This window comes from Chrysochloris asiatica, unplaced genomic scaffold (assembly GCF_000296735.1).
Source record: "Chrysochloris asiatica unplaced genomic scaffold, ChrAsi1.0 scaffold00277, whole genome shotgun sequence".
Classification (NCBI taxonomy): Eukaryota; Metazoa; Chordata; class Mammalia; order Afrosoricida; family Chrysochloridae; genus Chrysochloris; species Chrysochloris asiatica.
Window position 1 is genome coordinate 1601934 of NW_006408795.1, and position 23602 is coordinate 1625535.

A 23602-nucleotide genomic window follows, 5' to 3' on the forward strand; every position below is an offset into this window, starting at 1 on the left:
ATTTATTGTATGTCCTTTAGCCATCCTGAGTCTTTCCTCACCTCCTTTTCATCCTTTCAGTTGAAGGGCTTTGAAGATATCTTAGCCTTCTCTACTTCTCTCTGCCATAATTCTTAACCTTTTGGGGTCCAGGGGCCCTGTGGAAATCTGGCAAAAGTTGGGGATTTGGTCCCTAAGCAAATTTGCTTGTATACCATATTCTGCATCTAATTTCAGATGGCTCACGGACTCCAGGTAGAATACCTACTTTTGAGTTTCCCTTAGATTTGAGATGGGTCAAAAGCTAGTTTAGTTCAAACTCTCTTTGTGTGAGACACAATACCTAGTTACAGGCTTTCAAGACCTAACAAGAATTTTATTATTCAAATAAGCGTAAGAATCTTGCAGCAACAAAAAAATGAAGGAAAAAAGCACTGTGAACACATTTCCCTTCTGCAGTGCAAGGAAATCCTTCTGTATATAAAGTGCAGTAGGGTTGTGGGTGAAACAGCAAGACTTGAGTTTCTTTGATGTGTGTCAGATTAATGCAAGAATAGCTGATGACTCCAGCTAACTGGGGAAAAGGAACACACTACTCATCCTCTGCTCACTGGAAAAAGATGGCAAATCGGACATCATCTCTTTAGAACAAATGTCTAAAGAAAAGTTCGTTCTTTTCTACAACTGGGTGAGAGGGAATAAGACCGAGCCCACAGAGCAGTTGAGGAGCATTTACAGATTCATGATGAAACAAAAGCCGATGAATAAAGAGACGACAAGGATTTTATTAGAGTTGCATGGTGTCAGATTTGGAAAGCTGTCTAGGATTGAATTGAGCTGATTCTTAAGGAAGAACTGGCAGAAAAGAGAAATCAGTATACAAATAAAAGGGATATATAAAGAATGCATTTCTCTATAAAAGAGCCACACTTATTTTGGTTGAATTCAAGGAGCATGGTAAAAATGCAATTTATGAGTTGTAAGCCAAAAAAAGTGTGATTTGAGATAGGTCTTTGAAGATTAGACAGAGGAAGTTGAACTATTTGACAAACAAGTAGGAGTATATGGTCTGGAGTAAAGTAAAGTGAAATGACATTACTGTGCTCTAGAGTAATTGTTCTGGTGGCTAAATTTAGTAAGCCAGGCAAGAGAGGCCACTCAGGGAGGCAGGTGTAGAAAAACATCACAAGAAATCACAAGTGTATCCAAGTGTTTAAATAGAAACACGCGGTGATGTTAACTTGGGCTCTGGTGTTTATCAAACAAGGAACAAATCTGTAATGCAGTAGTTCTGGGTCCTAACAAATAGGAGGTGCTTCATATTTACTTTCTGTTGCCACTAGTGGTTGCTTAGATTCAGAAGGAAGGTGTGGGTGGCGGTAGGCAGGCAGAAGGGGAGAGAACTTCACAGTAAACTGCCTCTTTGGGACTACTGTTTAATATCTGCTTTAGTGTTTCGTATACCCTAGTGTGTCATCCACATAGCACACTCCTGATCTGCCTTTGAGGATACTGAGTGATTTGTTGGTAAGTGCCGTTGAGTTAGTTCCTACTCAGAGCAACCCTGTAATAGGGTTTTCAAGGACCCACTGGTAAGTTTGAGCCGCAGACCTTGCGGTTCAAACCGACTTTGTGGTCCAGTGCTTATCCTACAGCACCACACCAGGAGTCCTTTGCTGCATTGTAAAGTAGTGATGGTGGTGGTTGTGTTCTCGCTCAGTGAACCTGTATAGGATTTCTGAGGCTATTTATCTTCATGAGAGCAGAAAGCCTCATCTTTATCGCACAGAATACAAATTACATATGATTTTCACATATGTGGCACTGCAGGATAATGCACTGCACTGCACAGTCAGTTTGAGCTTCAATGTCAGCGGTTCAAACCCACCAGTTACTCCTTGGAAATCGTATACAGGGTCGATATGAGTTAGAACCTACTCGACAACACTTAACACCAGCAATAACAATTTTGCTACCAGTCTTGCTCATTTTGCAAGCCTACCAACTCGCTCCACCTTGTTCCCCAAATTTCTTCATATTCTTTAAGGAAAAAGTATAGCTTTTTATAGTACAACTCCGTTACAGCTTAGGGAACAGTAGGTCTCAATAGTGATGGAGGAGTTCCTGGTCGGGGTAAATGGTTAGCACACTTGGCTGCTAACTGAAAGATTGGAGATTCAGATCTACCCAGAGGCCACTTGGAAAAAAGGCTTAATGATCAACTTCCAAAACATCAACCGTTGAAAACCCTGTGGAGCACAGTTCTGCTCACTCAGGACCCCCGTGAGTCACACTAACTTGACAGCAGCTGTTTTCAGTGTTTGTTGTTGTTAAATACAAGAGTTGGTTCCGACTCATAGTGACCCTGTCTAGATTTTCCAAGGAGCAGCTGGTGAGTTTGAACCAACCACTTTGCCATTCAAACCGATCTTACGGTCCAGTGCTTATCCCATAGTCCTAGGATTCCTGTTTGTGGTGTATACTGATAGGAAAGGAGGGAAAAAAATATTTATTTTTACTACTGAAGAGAATTAAAGAACTAAAGAAAAAGTAGACAGTTGCCTTTGGAAATGTGCCAAACCCACTGCAAAGCCCAATAGTATGCATAAATACATGTTAGTTTATAAAACTGAATTTAAGCAGATACTTTTTCTTTTAATTTTTGGCTTCTTTCTTATAGTCCCAACTTTTAATCCTTTTTCTTAATTTTGGAAGGTTGCTATCCCTTTGTTTTTTGTTCCAGAATAGATAGATGCAAGCTAACCAAAAAAAAAACTTTTTTTTTGGAGGGCAACCCATTTATTTAAATTTACTGATAATAGGCTAGAAACTACATTGCAAAGTTGACCCGTGCATTTTTTTTTTATCTCATTGTTGTTGTCAGGTGCCATCGAGTCGGAACCGACTCATAGCGACCCCATGCACAGCAGAATGAAACAATGTCCGATCCTGGGCCAACCTCACTACCGCTGCCACACTTGAGTCCATCAATGATGCCACCTGGCCAATCCATCTCGTTAGGGGTCTTCCTCTTTTTCTCTGACCCTCCACCTTACCCAGCATGACATCCTTCTCCAGTGACTGTTTCCTCCGGACAATATGTCCAAAGTATGAGAGACGAAGCTTAGCCATCCTGGCCTCCAGGGAGCACTCTGGCTGCACTTCTTCAAAAACAGATCTATTGGTTCTTTTGGTAGTTCATGGCACTTTCAGTATTCTCCTCCAACACCACAACTCAAAGTCATCAATTCCTCTTCGATCTTCCTTATTAACTGTCCAGCTTTCGCATCCATATGAGGCTATTGAAAACACCATGGCCTGGGTCAGGCGCCGCACCTTAGTCCTCATGCTGACATCTCTGCTCTTCAATACTTTAAAAAGTTCCTGTGCAGCAGATTTGCCCAATGCAGTATGTCGTCTGATCTCTTGACTGCTGCTTCCGCGAGTGTTGATAGTTGATCCAAGAAGAATGAAGTCCTTGACAACTTCAATCATTTCTCCATTGATAAGAATGTTGTTTATTGGTCCAGTGGTGAGGATTTTTGTTTTCTTGACATTGAGATGTAATCCATATCGAAGGCTGTGCTCTTTGATCTTTATAAGTAAATGTTTCAAGTCCTCTTCACTTTCAGCAAGCAAGGTTGTATCATCTGCATATCGCAGGTTGTTAATGAGTCTTCCTCCAGTCCTGATGCCACATTTTTCTTCATAAAACCCAGCTTCTCATATTATTTGCTCAGCATACAGGTTGAATAAGTATGGTGAAAGAATACAACCCTGTCTCACACCTTTCCCAATTTTAAAACACTCAGTGTTCCCATGTACTGTTCGAACAACTGCTTCTTGGTCTAGGTACAGATTTCTCAGAAGTACAAGTAAGTGTTCTGGAATACTCATACTTCTCAATGTTGTCCATAGCTTGTCATGATCCACACAATCGAAAGCCTTTGCATAGTCAATAAAGCACAGGTAAACATGCTTCTGGTATTCTCTGCTTTCAGCCAAGATCCATCGGTTATTAGCAATGATATCTCTCGTTCCACGGCCTCTTCTGAATCCAGCTTGAACCTCTGGAAGTTCTCTCAATGTATGATTGTAGCCGTTTCTGTATTACCTTTAGCAAAACTTTATTCATCAAGTTAACCAAATTTAAAACAACATTTTTCACCCTACCTTCAGGGTTCAAACAAACAAAACACGTCTTGTCCTACAGTCTAAAGGAATAAGGCATGCGGGCCAAAGAGGGCAGATAATAACAGTACCAGTTGCTACTCCATCTCCTCCTACTTGTGATCTCAGGGTGAAAGAGAATCTCTCTGACAGGGTTCTTCTTGGACCTGCTGTGCTTATGATGACTGTGATGATCTTGACCTCTTTTGGACAAGATTGGCTGCTGTTGACATGTTGTTAAGGGTCAAACATGAGAGGTTGAGTTGTCTCTCAAAGACTCATCTAATTGGGATTCAGCATTCTGATCATATTCTTCATCCCCGCTCCTTTCGACTATTTTTGCAAAACTACCTTCTCACTGATCTGTCTTCCAAAGATGAGTACATCAGGAGTGCTGGTAGACAGATGAGGATCTACCTTTCATCAGTACTTTCTGTAGCTTAGGAACATAAGTTCTAAAAATCAGTGCATTTTTTTCTGACCATATGTTAGTACTCGGTATCAGTTGCCTATGAGCCTTTGTTCATTTTAAACCAAAAATAGATAATCAGAATTTTAGTATGGCCTCTACTTCTCTTCTTTTGATGAGGGAGGGCATCGTTTCTCAGAGGAAAATCTCTATATGATGTCCCCAAACAGCTTGAACTTCTTTTGCAGGAGTGTTTTATTTTATCTCCAACAGCAAAGAGAAAAGCATTTATTTTCCACCTTTTTTTTCTAAATAGTTTTCTTTACCTCTACAAACACTTCTTTTCTTCAACACACAGGCCCTGTAATTACAAGGGGAACTACAATTACAGTGCACATTGGGGAGACTGTGGAAGAGTATGGAGAGGATCCAAGCATGGAAGACACCTCTGTGGGCCATTTGGGGCAAAAGTGGAACGCAAAAGGGGGGAAAAAAGCCCCATTTTTTAATGCTCCTGAGTTGAGATTTCTAGAACACAGTGCTAGCAATAGTAATAATAGAATGAGAAAATGACTCTTTTAAAAAAGAATTATCTGTTTCTATGCTCTTTGTGATGTTTCAGACATCAGTGACTGTTCTCTGGACAGTGAGTGGGGATCTAGGAAAGGCTCTGGTGGCATTTGTTGGCTTTAGACTTTTTGGCCTCAGAGCATTCCTAAAAGGTAAAGCCAGCATGCCAGATGTTTTCATTTCTCCCCTCAGAGATTCATTCTCCAAAGCTTTGGAGCAAATGGTTTTCAAGAAGCATTATGTAAACATAGAGCGCACAATAAGAATACTAAGTCGTCTGCTGGACATTTTATTTACAATTGTCAGGCGTCAGTAAGTCATGTGTGTGTATCTTTTCTTCTTAGGTTCATTTTCCAGACACTGAAAGAGCAGAGTGGCTAAATAAGGTAAGATGAGAACATGCCAAATACCACTTATCAATGGGAATTAGAGGAGGCGATGCCATCTTTCCATATTTGGGGACTTGGATGTTGACAACATTTGAAATCATTTAAAATTGAGTGGGTTGGTTTCTAGCTCCCTAAGCACATGGTCGTGACAAATATATAATTTTCCTTTACTAAAGAGTGAAAACTTGTCTTTAACTTGAGACAACTATTTATATACGCAGATTTATTTTTGGTCTTGTGTTGTCTTTCCTAATTGGCCAGTGTTCAAATCTGTTTCATAATAATTATAAGTGAAAATTTAGGAAACATTATTATGAAGAGGGAAATAGCTCCCAAGAAATCTAGTAAAAGATTTTTTGAAAAACACATTTATTTAAAGAAACAAGCTTATGTTTTTGTTTTTTTTTTTTCAATCTACTTTGAGTAGGTCTCTTTTATCTCTTTGTTTTCTGCATCTTTAGAGCTAAATAGTAAAAATTAATATACGTAATGCTCATCTTATAGGACTGGAAATTAGTCATTGAAAAACTTCAGTGTTGTTGTTGTTGTTGTAAAGTGCCGTCAAGTCGGTTCCGACTCATAGTGGCCCTCCCCGCGTGGGGTTTCCCATGAGCAACTCGTGAGTTTGAACTGCTGATCCTGAGGTTCAGACCTACCCAGAGTCCACTGCATATTCCCGCAGCACCACGCCAGAACTCCTATTGCTTATTAGTAAGATCGATACACATTAAGTGGATTCCTGGCATGGAGCTGTCGGATCAACACTGGATTTCCAACCACAAGGTTCAGCTGTTCAAACCCAGCAGCTGCTCCTCGGGAACTCTGTACAAGGTCGCTCTGAGTTGGAATCAACTCAACAGCACTTAACAACAGATAGATTAGGAAAGTTTTCGGCAATAAGTTGAAATCACAAGGATTTTCATATTTTCAGCAATCATTAAATGTGCTAATATGCTTAAGCAGAAAATTTAACCAGAATAACCAATTCCTCCAACATATTGGGTAATCAATAAGCTATTATTGGGATAGCTTTTTAAATTTATATCATGTAGGTAACATATCATATTCTGTAACAATAATTTCCCCTCCCCCTTTTATTATTCAAAACAAATTCTGATAAAAAACAGGAGCATAATTTCTCATGGTGACTTAAGTGTGGGTTAAAACTTTCTTGTCTAACATGATATCATCTTTCTCCTTTCTAGACTGTAAAACACATGTGGCCTTTTATTTGCCAATTTATAGAGAAACTGTTTAGAGAAACAATAGAACCAGCTGTACGTGGTGCAAACACGCACCTTAGCACCTTTAGCTTCACGAAGGTTGACATGGGTCAGCAGGTAAGTTTTGTCTTAAGTACCCTTACTTTTACACACAATTGGATTGCTGTAAAAACACTTATTTTAAATGCTTAACAAATTAAGATTATTTTTGAGAGAAATGTGTTACTAAAAAATCTTTTGACTTAGTGTGTCTCTTCAGTTCCCTTCCAGGATCTGTCATACAATTTGGAATGCCTTTTCTTTCATCTCTGTTAGGAAGTATCCTCATGGTGTCTTCATTCTTTCACCCTGGTTTTCCTGTTTTTTGTTTTTGTTTTTGTTTTGCCTGTTTCATTTTTTATGGAGTAGTTTCTCTTATTTGCAACATTGTTTTTCTACCCAATATTCTTCTGTTAAAATGGTCTTTGCACCAGGTTTCAACATTCTGCCCTAAAAGGGAATTCGATATCTGAATATTTACTAAAGGTTAAGTAATTGGCCATTAGCCTAGTATGTTGTTGTTGTTGTTGTTAGGTGCCATCGAGTCGATACCAACTCATAGTGACCCCTGTGCACAACAGAACGAAAACACTGCCCAGTCCTGGGCCAACCTCACTACTGTTGCCACACTTGACTCCATTGATGCTGCCACTTTGCCAGTCCATCTTTCTGGGTGTCATCCTCTTTTTCTCTGACCCTCCCTTACCCTTACCAAACATGATATCCTAGCTTGTTTACTCCTCCCAAATGTTTCAAAACAAAGCAATATGAAAATAAAGGTGCTCTACTTAATTGTAGATACCTGCAGTAATCACATAGGTGAAATGCAGTTTGGGGAAAGAGATTGTATTATTGGCATCATATTACATAAAAAAAGAAAAGCTGCTAGTACCTAATACTACTTATAATGAAAGTCTCAATGCTACATTTGAATTCGTTGATCATGACAAGTTTTCTTTATAATTTTTTTAAGTCAGTGTTTAAAATAATTAGCAATAGTTCAAGTTAACATTGTTTTCATATGCCTAATAAAAATTCAGAGGTTTTTGTTGTTGTTAAGTGCTATCGAGTCAGTTCTGACTCATAGAGACCCTGTATAGGATTTCCAAGGAGTGACTGGTGAGCTTGAACCTGTGACTTTGTGGTTCAAACCAACTTTGCAGTCGAGCACATTAACCTGCAGCACCACACCAGGACTCCCAGAGTTTTTTAATACTTTTAAATATGTACACTCACACACATGTTACTCCCCATTTAACTTACATACAACAGATTCAAGCCATGTAGTAGGGTTCAGATAACTTTATGTCAACCTATGAAGTCTTTAATAGATGTGACCTGGAGAATGTGGGGGCTGGTGATTTTGTTATTGTTTTGGTTTGTTTTTGTCCCCCCATCCCTAACTAGGTGTTATAGTCACTTTACATAAAAGCTGATTTTCCGTGTGTAGGGAATTGTCACATCAATGTTTCTCATAATCCGGTGCCTCAAATACAGGCTCATCAAAAGTATTCTTCTGTATTGTGATGGTTACTTCTTTTCTTAGCTTCAAAGTCTCCAATTTTGTTTAATACCAGTGACGTGGTCGTCTTTTTATTCAAATGCCATTCATTTATAGATCGTCTCTGCTAAGGTGCATGAACAAGATGACGGTATAATTCTTACTTTTAATATTTACTTTTACCTTCTCTAACTTTGAAATGATGGCAACAGATGAGAACAAAGACAACTACAAATTAAAATACTGTATGACTATAAAGTGGGGATCAGCAAACTTTTCCTCTCAAGGGCTAGATACTAAATATTTTAGGCTTTGATGGACACAGAAAAACTCTTGTCACCTGTTCCTCTCTTGTTTTTACCCTTTTGCTCTTAACAGCCTTTAAAAGATGTAAAAACCATTCTTAAGTCAAGGACCAAATGCTAACCTTGCCAAAACAAGTCAAGGACCAAATTTAGTCAGCAAGCCGTAGATTGCCAGCCCCCCAATGCAAGGTATTCTCATATTGTAGAAATTTTAAATTCTTACTCGAGATGGACTTATCGTTGGAAGAATTTAATTGTGTCCGTGCTCTCTAGTACGTGTGTCTTAAGTTTGATACCAAGTAGACAAACAGATCATTAGAGAATACCAAACGTATTTAGAGTAATGCTAATCCAATAAAAGTAACTGGGGCATTGTTATCTGTTGTACTGGCATCTTTCAAGTGGCCTGTACAAGCAGGCTTTCTAATAAAGGAAGGGAACAAGACCTACATGTAAAGTGCTGGATAAAGCACTGTATTAGTACTTAATGCACTGAACATAATCCATAGGACAGGCAAATTTTACTTCCTTTCAGATTTGCCCTTCAATTGGACACTGCTTTTATTCATTTGGAATTGGATTCACCTACTTGTTCTCTTAAATTGAGGTGTCACTTAAGTGGAGGAAAGGGAATATGTTACAGAATGCAAACATTTGAAATAAAAGTACTAAGTTATGTACAGCCCATTTTCACTTGCTAATGAGATGATGTGATTATGTTTTTCATTGTTACACCATCCTGTGCATGTTGGCAATAATTTTTTTTCCAGTACCCTGTTTTCTTTCTGTTAGCTTTTACAAATCTTAACTGGTATCATAAGGAGAAAGCCCAGGAAACTGGGCTAATAAGAAATGTGTAGACTCTCAAATAATGACTTACCTTCAATCCTACAGTTAGTTGAGAAATAAAATGTTGTGACATCTACATCAGTCAAAGTAAGACTCTCAAGGTAAGGTACTTCATTGTGTTGGTGATTTCATGTTTGGATATGATACTGAGAACTTTCTTAGAAGGGATCTCAAAGAAATAGGAAAAGGTTTAAAATGTGTTATAACTGGACCTTTGAGTTGCAACATTATAACCTGCTTTTGCTTTTTCTTATAGTTACTTGATTGTGATTCTATATCATATATTGTTGTTGTTGCATTGAAATTATACCTATAGCAGCAAGTTGAAAGATTAGATAGGAAATTTAGGGTTTAGGGAGTTGATGTTAATGGAGGAGGAACATTTGAGAAAAGGGCGGTTGCATGATTTAAAAAAAAATAATCAGGGCCCCTGATTTATACAGGTTGAAACTGTTTAAATTAATGTATGTTTGGCTGTGTATCTTCTCAATAAAATAATTTTTTTCATTAAAATAAGCTTATACTCATAGTTAGTATTTTTGATTCATTCAGAAGTGTCACATTTGTGAAAATCTTAAATGAAAAATTATAATAAGACACAAAGAAAAGAGGGTTATATTTCAAATAGCATAGTAAGGATGAAGTGGAGGAAAGGAATCCAATTACATTGAAAGACACAATGGAAGTGAGCCTCTGGAAAACAAGAGCAAAAACATATACCAACTTACATATTTGTTGTTGCTATTAGGTGCCATCGAGTTGGTACTGACTCACTGTGACCCTGTGTACAGCAGAACGAAACACTGCCTGGGTCCTGCACCATTTGTTGCAGCATTTGAACCCATTGCTGCAATATTCAATGTTCTGGTGCTATCTGACAGTGGTCTACTGCTTTTCATAAGGTTTTCATTGACTAAATATTTGGAACTAGTCTGTCTCTCCTTCTTCTTAGTCTGTCTTCTTCTGGAAGCTCAGCTGAAACTGTCCACCATGGGTGACCCTGCTGGTATTTAAAATACTAGTGGCATAGCTTCCAGCATCACAGCAACTCACAAGCCACCACAGGATAACAAACTGACAGATGAGTGGTGGTTGGTGGAAATATTATACATATTGGCATAATAATATCTAGTGTTTATTGAACACTTACTATTTGCTAGGTGATACATTGAGTTATTTGCATTAATTATGTCATTTAATTTTACAATAACTTCATGAGATACTAATATTGTCTGCATTGTACAGATGAACAAACAGATTAAATAACTTGCTAAAAGTCAGTACATTGTGAAAACAAACTTTGAATTCCTGTAGTATAATGCTAAAACTTGTTCTCTTAGCTCTTTGTTATAATGCAAGGCTTTATGCATTTAAAAATAATCTGTTTCTTGTCTTAGCCCCTCAGGATCAATGGTGTTAAGGTGTACACTGAAAATGTAGACAAAAGGCAAATTATTTTGGACCTTCAAATTAGGTAAATTTTTTATTTGTGTTATATTTGTGTTGTGGTTAATAATGTTTAACGGCACTTAGCAATTCCCATAAGATCACACATATAATGAACATGCTTCTTACTTTGTGTTTCATGAAATTTGACTAAATTCTTATTGGAGAGCCAAATGTTATTTGCCTTCTAGCTCTCAGTTCCTAATAATCGAGTTAATAAAAGAAATTTAGAATAGGATCTAGTACAGTACCTGGCAGAAGACTGACTCATTTCTTTTGTTCTTGTCCCCATTTCTAATTTGAAGTTGTTCATGGTTTACTGAAGGAAGGAGCCCTTGTTGCTCATTGCTTCAATGCTAACTGAAAAGGTGGAAACTGTAACTCACCCAGCAGCTCCATGGGAGAAAAGACCTCGTAATCTGTTTCCAGAAAGACTATATAGCCTTGCAATCCCTATGGGGCAGTTCTGCTTTGTCTTTAGTTAGGGTCACTATGAGTTGGACTCATCCAACCACACACAATATCGCTTACTGTATGCAGTGACTGCTAAGCTGCTTTTGGCTGGTTTACAATGGTGTGATTCTTAGCAACTCAGAGTTTCATTTGTTTTGTTTTGTTTTTTTCAACCCTGAACTATGGACAATTTTAGTTTCTAATGTCATCTTTGAGTTTCTAAAATAATATAGAAAGTGTATAAAGGTGGTACTAACTACCTTCTTTCAGAAAGGAGCATAGAAGATCTTTGTGATCTATAATGGGAAAAAATGTACATCTTTAAAATACTGGTACTGGTACAAATATTATTGTCATGAGTGTAACAGAAGAGCAAGTCCCATTTATGCCTTAAGGTAGACGCTAACCTGGAAGGACCTTCCACTAGGCTACACAGAAGCATCATGAGGATTGAAACATTTTTCTCTTGTTCCATGCTTTGTCCCCAGCACCTAGTAATTATTCCATATGTTTTAAATAAATATTTGAAAGTCTCAGCTAATGGGTGCCATTTTGAAAATGCTGTTTGGCTTTTATAGAGTCCAGCAGTCATAGCAATGTATGCAGATTCTTCTGCTGAGATATTTATGTATCTGAAAAAATCTGCATGCTTCCTCTTTGTTTTTTTCCAATAGGGTCTTAACTAAATTATTAATAATAGAGAGGTAACAGGTAACTGAAAGGTATCAGGAAATAAACAATCAAGTGTTAGGGTGGTGGGTAAGAGGAACATTTTAAGATGACCTTGTCATGGTGATTCAGCCAGTGAGACAGAGAATCAGTGGCTTCTCATGGGGAAGAATCATACAGGTATTGCTTTTAACACCATGCCAGTAGATAGGGGAGGAATTTTAACCAGATACCTCTTGTTAATATATTTATTCATCTGATTAGCCTTTAAATGTATAGTATTTATTAAATTTTCTCACAGACTTTCCCAAGAAAGAGAATAATTTCTTTCTTCTGGGGGTCAAGGATGGGGGATCAAATCACACAACATCAAATGGAAAATATTGTTTGACATTTTGTGTTTATATTAAATAGATGCAAACTTGGCATTCAATATCATACTATATTCATGTTCATTTCATATTGATATTTGAAATGACTTCATCATTGGTGCCCAAAACAAACACACTGTTTTCACCTTTTGACATCACAGAGCCCCCAAACACTGCTAGCTTTTTTATGTTTGAGAAGCATGGATATGAAATTTGCTTGTGGGGAAACAGACTCTTAATATTTTAAATAACTTAAGGTTTGTAAGACAAATAAAAACAACATGCCAACAAAAGACTGTTCCAAAATTTGCAACTTTATTATTTATATTTTCCTTTGAAAATGAACATTAATGTTTAGTTAAGAGTGTTACATATTAAGTATGATACGTATTTTCCTCATGTGTTTTAGCAATGTTGATTCTAGTACTTACTACCTAGAGCATTAAAATATGATACATGGTGGCCCCGGAGTCAATTCCGACTCATAGCAGCCCCGTATAGTGTCTCAGAGGCCGTCTATCTTTACGGGAGCAGAAAGCCTCATCTTTCTCCTGAAGAGTGACTGGTAGATTTGAACTGCTGACTTTGCAGTTTGCAGTCCAACTTGTAATCCATTATACTACCAGGGTTCAAAAAAAAATGATGATATATGTCACATTTCAGTTTTTTCTTACAATCTGATTTTGGTTGCTTCCTATTATTATACCCATCTTTCATATTTAGAGTGATTAAGAAAATTGTTAATTTCACTCACTTTGTATACTTAAGAATTTTTTCTTTTCTAGTTTTGTGGGAAATTGTGAGATCGATTTGGAGATCAAGCGATATTTTTGTAGAGCTGGTGTGAAAAGTATACAGGTATTTTTTTTTATTTTCATAATCTAATGTCTGGTGAGCTATATTCAAAAAGAAAAATTGCCAAGTTTGTATTAACTTAGATTTTCTTTGAAATAATTTTGTTGTTGTTGAGCATACTTGTTAAATAAATGCCAATGTGTCGGTTCTGACTCACAGCCACCCTTTATAGGGTTTCCAAGACTGTAAACTTTGCAGTACCAGAAAGCCTCATTTTTCTCCCATGGAGCGGCTGCTGGGCTCAAACTGCCAACCTTGTGGTTCATAGTCCAGTGCTTGTACTATACAACCAGTGCCCTCCCTATGACCAAGTCTAATGATCAAAAGTTCAAATTAACATGTGCCTGCTGTCCAGTATTAGACAAAAACACAGGAGGAAACTCACCAACATGATTTCTAGTCCAACAAGTGTTGTATGTTGTTGTTGTTGTTAAGTGCCGTCGAGTCGGTTCCGACCCATAGCGACCCTGTACAGGGTTTCCGAGGGTGTAAATCCTTACGGGAGTAGAAAGCCTCATCTTTCTCCCGCGGAGCGGCTGGTAGTTTCGAACCGCTGACCTTAAGGTTCGCAGCCCGATTCGTAACCACTACGCTACCAGAGCTCCTTTGTATACCTCTCATTAAATAAAAACCATATGACCATAACTGAAAAAAATCTCAACTAAGTTGCAGCTAGGATGCTTGTTCAATTATATTTATTATATACCCACACGTAATTAAACCTGGATTAAACCAGAATAAAACCATATTATTCCTGGGCTTCAACAACTCAGAAATACATCCACAGAGATTCTATTAGGACATCAGTATCCCAGAAGATACATGACAGTTGTTTTTATCCCAGCACGATGAACCAGAAGTAGAATACAGAAAAAGATCTCCAAGGTCTGGGCTGATTATAAATGAAAACCCCAGAAAGTTAGAAAAGCCTAGACGAGGACTAAAAGAGGTCAGAAAATTAACCTTTTATCTGTAAAGATTTATGTGATAACAAAAACTGCCAATGTTTAAGGATGTATCTACTTTGGTTTTCCATTTTTCTTCTAGGATTCTAATATTTTTTATAGTGTGCAATATTAATTACAGTCTGATGTCCCTTATTAATAATTTTACTCTCTACTCCAATGGTAACAACTGTTATGACAAAAGTGTTAAAAAAAAAAAAAAAAATCTGGGTGTAAAACTTTGCAACTCCATCTGGAGCGTCCCCGCTGAGTCTTCTAATATGTTTCTACGGTTCAAAAGTAGCAAATTTGTCAAAATGCTCATCTTACTTGACTGCAAGCTCATTTAAATCGCAAGCCGCTCCTCAGAAACGCTATGTAGGGTCAATATGAGTCAGAACTGACTTGATAGCACTTAACAACAGAAACCAAAACCTGTCAGCTTAAGTTCTTTGCTCTGTCACTGATTGTAAAAGACTAGTAAATTTCCTTAAAGATGTCAAAATTACTCATACACTTTAAAGCCGTACAACTTTTCAAAAAAAAGTTGAAATATTTAAACGTTTCCTATATTTATTTCTCTTAAAGTCTTAATTTGGCTTTTTAAGATTCTTTTTAAAAAAAAAAAATGTCTTCACATAATCAGCCTACTGCAGTGAATCTAGTTCTACTCATGGTAACCAGAGAGGTTTTTTTTTTTTTTTTTAAATAGCTGCTTGTTTGGGAACTGAAAAATCTCATTTTTTTTCTCTAGGAGCAGCTGATGGGCTTGAACTGTCATCCTGCAGTTTGCAACCCAGTGTGCAACACACTGAGCCACTAGGGCTCTTTCCACACTGAATTGGGAGGGATTCTTCTTATCTTCTTAAAATTGAGCCATATGAATTCAAACTATCCTTCCCCACCCCTGGCTGATACCTAAAGATAAAATAATAATAGGCTTGTTAATTAATTCATTTGTTTGTAGATCATACCTGGGTGAAATTTGAATGCAAATGTGTAAAATTCACTACAGTTATAATGCATAGCCCTTTATCAGGTAAATGCCTCTGTAAAAAAATGTTACATTTTTATATAGTACTTTGCTTCACTGTTTGAACTTAGATTCATGGAACAATGCGGGTGATCTTGGAACCACTGATTGGAGATATGCCCTTAGTTGGAGCTCTGTCCATCTTCTTCCTTCGGAAACCAGTAAGTCCCTAATTATTTTATTTTCTCCTCATTTATTGACAAGAATATGTACATAGATAATATGTATAATGCGGACAAACACATTTCTCTCTTGGATGCATTTTTTCTCATTTTGATACATGAACCCTGTAAATTTTTTCACAACTATTTATGTTTTAACTAAGGGCTTAATTTCTTTTAACATACAACTTTTTTCTAATTAGAAAGGTGATATTCATATGTTTGGTTTGGAAAATTTGAAAAGAAACTTGTTAAAGGTTTTATTGTGAATTGAGTGAAAGTTTACAGGGCAGATCATCAGTTTTACATTCAACAAATCATATTTTGTTTCATTGCAATGAGTATAGTCCCCTCCATGTACCTTCATTTAACAGTATTTCCCTATATTCATTCTCCCCTGCCTTTTTTTTTTTCCTGATGTACACATACCACACAGAAAATACGTATTTGTTTAAAGTTACAAAGAACACATTTTACAAGCCACCCTCCTGCCCGAGGACATTCAGCCTTCCTTATTCCATGGACCCTAGAATCCTCAACTGCTCTCTCTATGCCATCTCCTCTGTCATTGTCTCTGCTGTCGCAGCTTTTCTGGTTAGAATCCCATGTTCCACTCATACTCTTCCCTCTCGATGATCCGAGGGTCTTCTGTTCCTGAAATGAAAGATTAACTACTCCCCCCTTTTAGTTATACATCTACATTTACACTTGTGACAATCTCAGTTAGTCCTGATAACAGTTACTCACAATTGAATTCTAAAATCCTATTCGTATCATCCTCCATCTCCTTTCACTAGACCCATCTGGAAAAGAGGGAAACTATTCCGTGGGGATTTTACCTTACCCCCGTGTTCTGAAACTAAGCACACTCATGAAAGCTTGTAAGTCAGCCACTTTGTGCTTTTATAGCTCTCCATTTTTGATTGCCAGTGTCTAAGTTGCCCATCCCTGTCAACTCAGTATACTGAGAAGGCAAGTTTCATACTTGATTAAAAGAATCCTTCCCTTTCGGTTGGAATTTTGAGCAACTACACCCATAAGTAAAGGTGCAGTTCATCAAATTAAAGCAAATTACACTTGCTTCCAGTATCAAACTTATTTATCTTCATCTGATTGAGTTCTGATTAGCTAGCCATCCATGGTAGGTCAAATGTGTACTATCTGCCAAGTTTGGGAGTTCTCGTACAACTTACCCCACTTTAGGCCAGCTGACCACTTCACTTGCAACTCTAGCTCCCAATGGCTAGGTCAGTGTCCATGGTCTCAGGAGTTCACACGTCTCCTTAAACTTCAGACTAGCCAGGCTTTCCTCTTCTCTCTCATCGCCTGGTCATTGAGTATCAATGGAACATGACCAAACTCAGCACATGTCTTCATTGCTGCATTTCCACCACTTCCGCTCACAAGTAGACCAGGGCAGTTACCAGCGAGCATACAAGACTGCTTGTGTGTTCACTTTGAGTTTCATTCTTAGAAGGGGGTCCTTTTACTTTTAGGGAACTGAGATTTTAAAAGGCTAATCTATTCAAGCCACAAAACTAAGCACTGTAGCTACATATAGACTCAAAATTATTCTGATACTAAAATTTATACTTGTGGTCACGATTTAACTGTAACCTCCCTGTTATTTTAATGCATTTCTTTCACTTTTTGACACAAGTGTTTAATGAACTACACATGCAATTTTGTATACTTAAGATATTTCATAAAGATACTTTGACTGAAGGATACTCTTAGATGAGCCATAATAAATGTGATCATTTCATTGTTAGATATATAATTTTGTTTTTGTTACAAGTAATCAGTACTCATTGCTTACTATGTTGTTGTTATTGAGTGTCAACAAGCCCCTTCCAACTCATAGTGACCCTGCATAGGGTTTCCAAGGAGAGGCTGGTAGGTTTGAACTACCGACCTTGTGGTCCAGTGCTTAACTACAGCCAGGACAAAAACATCATTCTAACTTGACTGACTTGTATTCCTCCTTACCTAGACATCTGCCGTCTTGCAACTGGTCTTTCTGCATCTACTCTGTTCTCATTTTACATGACAACTTCAGAACCAAACTGAAAAATCATCATTCCTTTGCAAACTAATCATCATGATCTAGACTGAGTCTCTCGTTCCAGTCTCGTTTTTCACCATTACTCTGATGAACACCCTGTGTTACAACCATTGTGAACCAAGTACAATTCTAGGTAGAGTACCTACCATCCTTCTTCACTTCCCATAGCTTTTCCTTCCTCCAGAATGCTGTCTTCTTCCCTTGTGTTTTCACTTATGTCTGACAAATTTCTGCCCTTCCTGAAAAACTGAGCTTGCACATCCCTGCTCAGGACAGAGAGAACCAGGCTTCCTCTTCATTCCCTTGGTCCCCATTCTAGTACTGGTCACACTCTCTCACCATTCTTCTTTGCAAGTAAGAACCATCTCTGTCTCCATAGGTGTTCAATAAATGCTGATGAATGAATGATTTTTTTCTAAGATAACTCTTCAATAATATCTTTAGTTAGCCTTCGATATATCCTTTATGCAGGTACCCTTATATAATTTTTAAATAGAAATGTTAATATATATAATTTGATTAAAATAACTTAGCAAAAATTAATGATTGGGTTTTTAAAATATGGGTTTATCTAGACCAAGCTAAGTTTCCTATTTAAAAAAAATTTGTGTAGAACATCAGTCAACCATATTTACCTTTGTGCCTTTTTTTTTTTTTTTTTTGATGTACGCAGACTAAACAGAAAATACATGTTTGTTTAATTGTCCAAAGGAGCACACTCTGCAAGCCAGCCTCTTGCCCACAGGCACACAGCCGTTCACAGTCCATGGCCTGAGAGTCCTCAGCTGCCACCACCTCTGCCACTGTCTCAGCTGTCACTGATTTTCTCAATAGGATCTCATACTCTATTCATGCTCTTCCCTCCTGAAATGGAAGATCAGCTGCTCCCCTCTATTAGTTACCCATCTTCTACATTTACAGTTGTGACTATTGCAGTTAGTCCTGAAACAATTACATACAATTGAATTGTAAAACCCTATCCCCATCCTCCTCCACCCCTTTATTAGACCCATCTTGAAAAGAGGAAAACTATTCAGTGGGAATTCTATCTTACCCCCCTCAGAAGCTGAGCAAGCTTATGGAAGCTTGTAAGCCAGCCACTTTGTTACTTTGTAGCCCCAATTTAAAAAAATTTTTTATTGTGGATTGAGTAAAAGTTTACAGGGCAGATCATCAGTTTTACATTCAACAAATCATACACCTTGTTTCATTACAATGATTATAATCCCCTCCATGTACCATCAGTTAACAGATTTCTCTAATATTTCTCTCTAGTCACTTTAGCTTTTTAAAAAAAAACAAAAAACAACAAAACAATAACACTCAGGTCTATATAATAATTTACACCTCCAAAGGGCACATTCTACAAGTCTCCCTACTTTCCACCAGCTCTTAATCCCTCTCTCCCCATGAATCCAGAGTCCTCAGCAGCTCCCTCTCTCCATGTTCCCATCTCTGCCTCAGTCTCTGGTGTCACTGCTTCTCTGAATAAGGACACGCATTCTGCTTGTGCTCTTCTCCCTTGATGGCCCTAGGGTCCTCTTTCTGGACTGTAAGATGAACCACTCCTTGTTTTTGTTACACATCTACCAACATTTTTCTTTTTAAATTTAAAGAAAAGCTTTTGTTTCCATCAGTCTGGAATGTTACCAAAATTCAAATTTTTGTCTCTTTCTCAAAATATGGTAATACTCTTAGCTTGTGTTTTCCATGGATGTACTTAATTTTAAAATAACGTTATACTATTAGCGTCCAAATAAAATTTTATTGCTCAAAAGCGGATGAAACTGAGAAGTTCAGAATCATTCATTTCCTTATATGGTGATTAAAGTCACCAAACATATGCTTAAGAGTGAAGGGAATTTTTCAGTTATTTTCAACTGGAAAATATGAGAACAGAATTCGCTGCTAGCTGCCAAATAATTCTTCCTCATCCTAGTGAAAATATAGTTAGAAGAAATGCTTTTTTTCTGTTTATTTTACTGTCTAGATAATTTAGAAGCTTAGTGCCAGAGACCCTTTTGAAACCTTTACCCATTTTTCTACCTGCTGATTTTGTTAGATTTGTTTTGATAATGTGCTACTTGTTTAAAAAAAAACCAATCTGAAACTTTTGGAGCCCAGCAGAGGCAGTAGACTCCTGATGGAGTGAAAGCCTTAGGTGTACCTGGTTTTCTACTCCTGGTTTTGTCTCTTCTGACTGTGGACTTTAAACAATTTACTGGATTTCTCTCAGCCTCAGCTTCCTTGCCTGTAAAATGGTGATAGAAGTAACACCTGCGACCCAGGATTAAGTGTGAAGATTAAATCTTAATGAATGTAAAACAGTAAAGTGGCTGGCATATACTAAGCCCTCAGATTTAAAAGGGGAAAAAAATAATTAAACATTTTTGTACATGTAGGTTAGCTTTCAGGTGAGCCCTGGCACCCGAGATGGACTGCTGGTAAGGAGAAGTACTTGGACAAATGTTCTCATAAGAACCAGAACAAGAGTCTAGGGCAAGATGGCAGAGTAAGCAACTTCACTGAGCCAGTCCTCTGCAACAAAGACATGGGAGACCAAATGAAACATACAGATGGAAACCTTGGAAGCCTGAGCTTCAGAGGATAAGACAGCGAGGTGGACTGAGTGCTGATTGGAAGAGGAATCTGAACAGGAGCAGTGAGAGAGATGAGAAACAGGTGGATTATAGGTTGACCAGGAGAGGCACAGCCATCTTGAGTTTTTACAGGTGGCTGTTGATGCAGAGAAAACAAAACTCCTCACCACTGGACCAATAAACAACATTCTTATCAATAGAGAAAAGATTGAAGTTGTCAAGGACTTCATTCTTCTTGGATCAACTATCAACACTCACGGAAGCAGCAGTCAAGAAAGCAAACGACATATTGCTGCGTTAGGCATATCTGCTCTACAGGACCTTTTTAAAGTTTTGAAGAGCAAAGATGTCAGCTTGGAGGACTAAGGTGCGCCTGACCCAAGCCATGGTATTTTTAATAACCTCATAAGTATGCGGAAGTTGGACAGTGAATAAGAAAGACAGTAGAAGAATTAATGCTTTGAGTTATGGAGTTGGTGGAGAATATTGAAGGTGCCATGGCTACCAAAAGAACCAACAGATCTGTGTTGGAAGAAGTGCAGTCAGAGTACTTCTTGGAGGCCAGGATGGCCAATCTTCGTCTCTTATACTTCAAACATACTGTCAGGAAGGAAGGACCAGTCGCTGGAGAAGGATATCATGTTTGGTAGGGTGGAAGATCAGAGAAAAAGAGGAAGAACCCCAGCGAGATGGATTGGCAAAGTGGCAGCATCAGTGGGCTCAAGCATGGCAACAATTGTGAGGTTGACCTCAGGACCAGGCAGTGTTTCATTTTGTTGTACATAGTCCGATTTAATGACACCTGACAACAATGACAACAATTGATGCAGAGGCCTGTGGCCATAGGATGCAGCTAGAGATACACTGCAAAGGGATGTAGTTCTTCCTTGTTTCATTGCCTTCCTGGTAGAGGGAGGCAGAGCTAGTCCCCACCCCCACACACAGACACTGGCAGCCTCTGCTCTGTCTGGGGCTGGGCATCTGGCAAAGTATCCCGGCTTCTGGAGATGAGTAAACCTGTCCTGAACTATGCTACACAAACAGTGAACCAAGAACTGACTGTATTCCCATGTCTTCTGTTTACCACATTCACTAGGAAATAGGTGAGAATACATTAATACACAATCATCAACTAAACATAAAGACTACACCACAATGTCTTAGAGAAAACAGACAATTTCAGCTTACACAAAGAAACATGATAGAGTGCCTCAGCAAGTCATCAAAATACATAATCAGAAAATACAACACCAAAAATAGTATCGGAGCTACCTCATAAGGAATGCGAAACAGTGGCAATTAGAGAACTTCAACAGATTGAGAGAAAAATCGTGAAAACTACAGATGAAATCAAGGAAAGCAAACAAAACTATGGGAAAAGAAATCAGGAAACAGATTGACAAAATATTTGAAAAAAAAAAATAGAAACCATATAAAATCTGCAATTAGAAGGACAGAAGATTAACATTAAAACTTCCGAAATAGATAATATACTAAAAAGACAAAGAGATAGAACTGAAAAATCTCTCAATAATTGTCTGCTAGAGGACCCTTCAGAAAAAATGGAAGAAAGAAAATCTGAAGAAAGCCTAAGATGTATGTAGGACACTAATAGGAGGAATGAGTCCTGGTGTGGCACTGTAGGCTAAGCACTGAACTGCTAACCACAGTGTTGGCAGTTCAAATGCAAAAGTCACTCCTTGGAAACCCCATGCAGGGTTGCTATGAGTGACATTTAATGACAACAGCAACATCAATAGAAATAACTTAGGTGTGATAGGGATTCTAGAACAGGAAGGAAAAAAACCCTATTGTACAAAAAGTTATTGGACACAACTCCTCTTAACATCATGAAAGACAAGAAAGTAGCCATTCTAGAAGCTGAAAAAAACTGTAATAGGATCAATCCAACCCCTAGAAAACACCAAGACATATTTTAATCAAATTTTTAAAAACCAAAACCAAGGAAAGAATCCTGAGAGCAGCTCAAGAAAATCAAAAAGTTACATAGGAAGGAGAATAAGACTTAGCTATAATTTCTTAGCTAAAACCATGTAGGGAAGAAGACAATGGAATGAATATATAAACTCTGAAAGAAACAAACTGCCAACCAAGAATCATATATAGCTAGCAAAATTAACTACCAAATCTGATAATGAAATTAGGTCATTTTTAGACAAACAAAAGAGTTTATAAAAACCAGACCAACCTTACACAAAAATGCTCAAGGTATTTCTTTGCACAGAGAACTCACAAGAGCAGATAACAAACTGAGACTAGCATACAGGACAGTGTCATTTAGGCTCAATCCTGATACATTGTTGTTTTGTTGCTAAATGTTGTCATTTCTAATTTATAGCAACCTTGTATAGGTTTTCTGAGGAATGGCCGGTGGGTTTGAACGACCGATCTTGCAGTTCAAACTGACCTTGTTGTCCTGTGCATTATCCTGCAATGCCACACCAGGACTCCATCCCAAATATGCAAAGTTAAATAGACCCAGAAGACTGAAACTAGAGAACCAGAGATACAGTTGCAGTAGCAACACCATAAAGTAAAGTAAAAAGAGGGAATAATCCAGTTACAGAACTTTCAAATGAAGAAGAAATCAAATAGATTTCAAGAAAAAGATAAAATAACTAAATAAAAATAAACCTAACTGTAACACTAAAAACTAAAGCAAGTCTTACTTCTAGCCCTAGCTCAACCTCAGCACTAATCCTAGTCTGAACTATAACCCTAACAATAAACTAAATCCTAATGGTTTGAACCACACAGTCAGCAATTCAAACTCATGGTGCTCCTTGGAAACCCCTATACAGGGGTTGCTATGAGTTGAAACCGACTTGACAACACTTAACAACAACAGGCCTAGGCTACAATTAGCCATAATTCCAACCTTAACCTTCACTCCTATCCCCTCACCACGACCAAAAATTAAAGAACCACAGAAAGTCAATGTTTGCCATTGGATGTGTCCCAAGGAATCAGTAGCCATTTAATTGCTCTAGTTTGATAGTAGTTGAATATGTCTCTGGCATGCATGCTTAGGGCTATTTCAGAATCTTGGGTCTTTTTTAGATTTATCCCAAGGGTATGGATTTAACTGGAATGAATCCAAATCTCTTCCAGCAGCTCTCCAAGAGATGTTCTCAGGATTACTGTAACTGTTGATCTTAAGGGCATCTTCCCAACTGGATGAGATGGCTTGCTTCTTGATTCTTGCAATCCAGATTGAGTTTCTTTATCTGCAATACGGTGAGAAGAAACTGAGCCCCACTAGCTGGGACACCAAGCCCTGGTGTGCCACTGTAGGATTAGCACTGGACTGCTAATTTCAGAGTTGGTGGTTCAAACTCACCAGCCACTCTCAGAAACCCTAGGTAGGATTGAAACTGAGGCCACAGCATACAACAACAGCTGGGACACAAGCAATTGATCTACCTTATGCAAAGAAAAAACATTTTTATATATTTTTTTTAATTTAAGGTTTTTATTGTGGATTGAGTGAAAGTTTATAGGGCACATCATCAGTTTCACATTCAACCATTCATATAACTTGTTTCATTAC

General features: G+C 37.9%; 1 protein-coding gene across 1 annotated transcript in view; it reads left to right on the plus strand.

Moving 5' to 3' along the window:
• The window catches only part of ESYT2 (extended synaptotagmin-like protein 2), a 167456-nt gene that overhangs the window by 52900 nt on the left and 90954 nt on the right, over positions 1–23602 (plus strand). The window contains exons 2-6 of the mRNA XM_006874434.1: positions 5473–5514; positions 6723–6857; positions 10832–10908; positions 13159–13231; positions 15277–15366. Coding sequence (XP_006874496.1) covers positions 5473–5514; positions 6723–6857; positions 10832–10908; positions 13159–13231; positions 15277–15366 — 417 coding nt within the window. The remainder of the gene's footprint in view (positions 1–5472; positions 5515–6722; positions 6858–10831; positions 10909–13158; positions 13232–15276; positions 15367–23602) is intronic.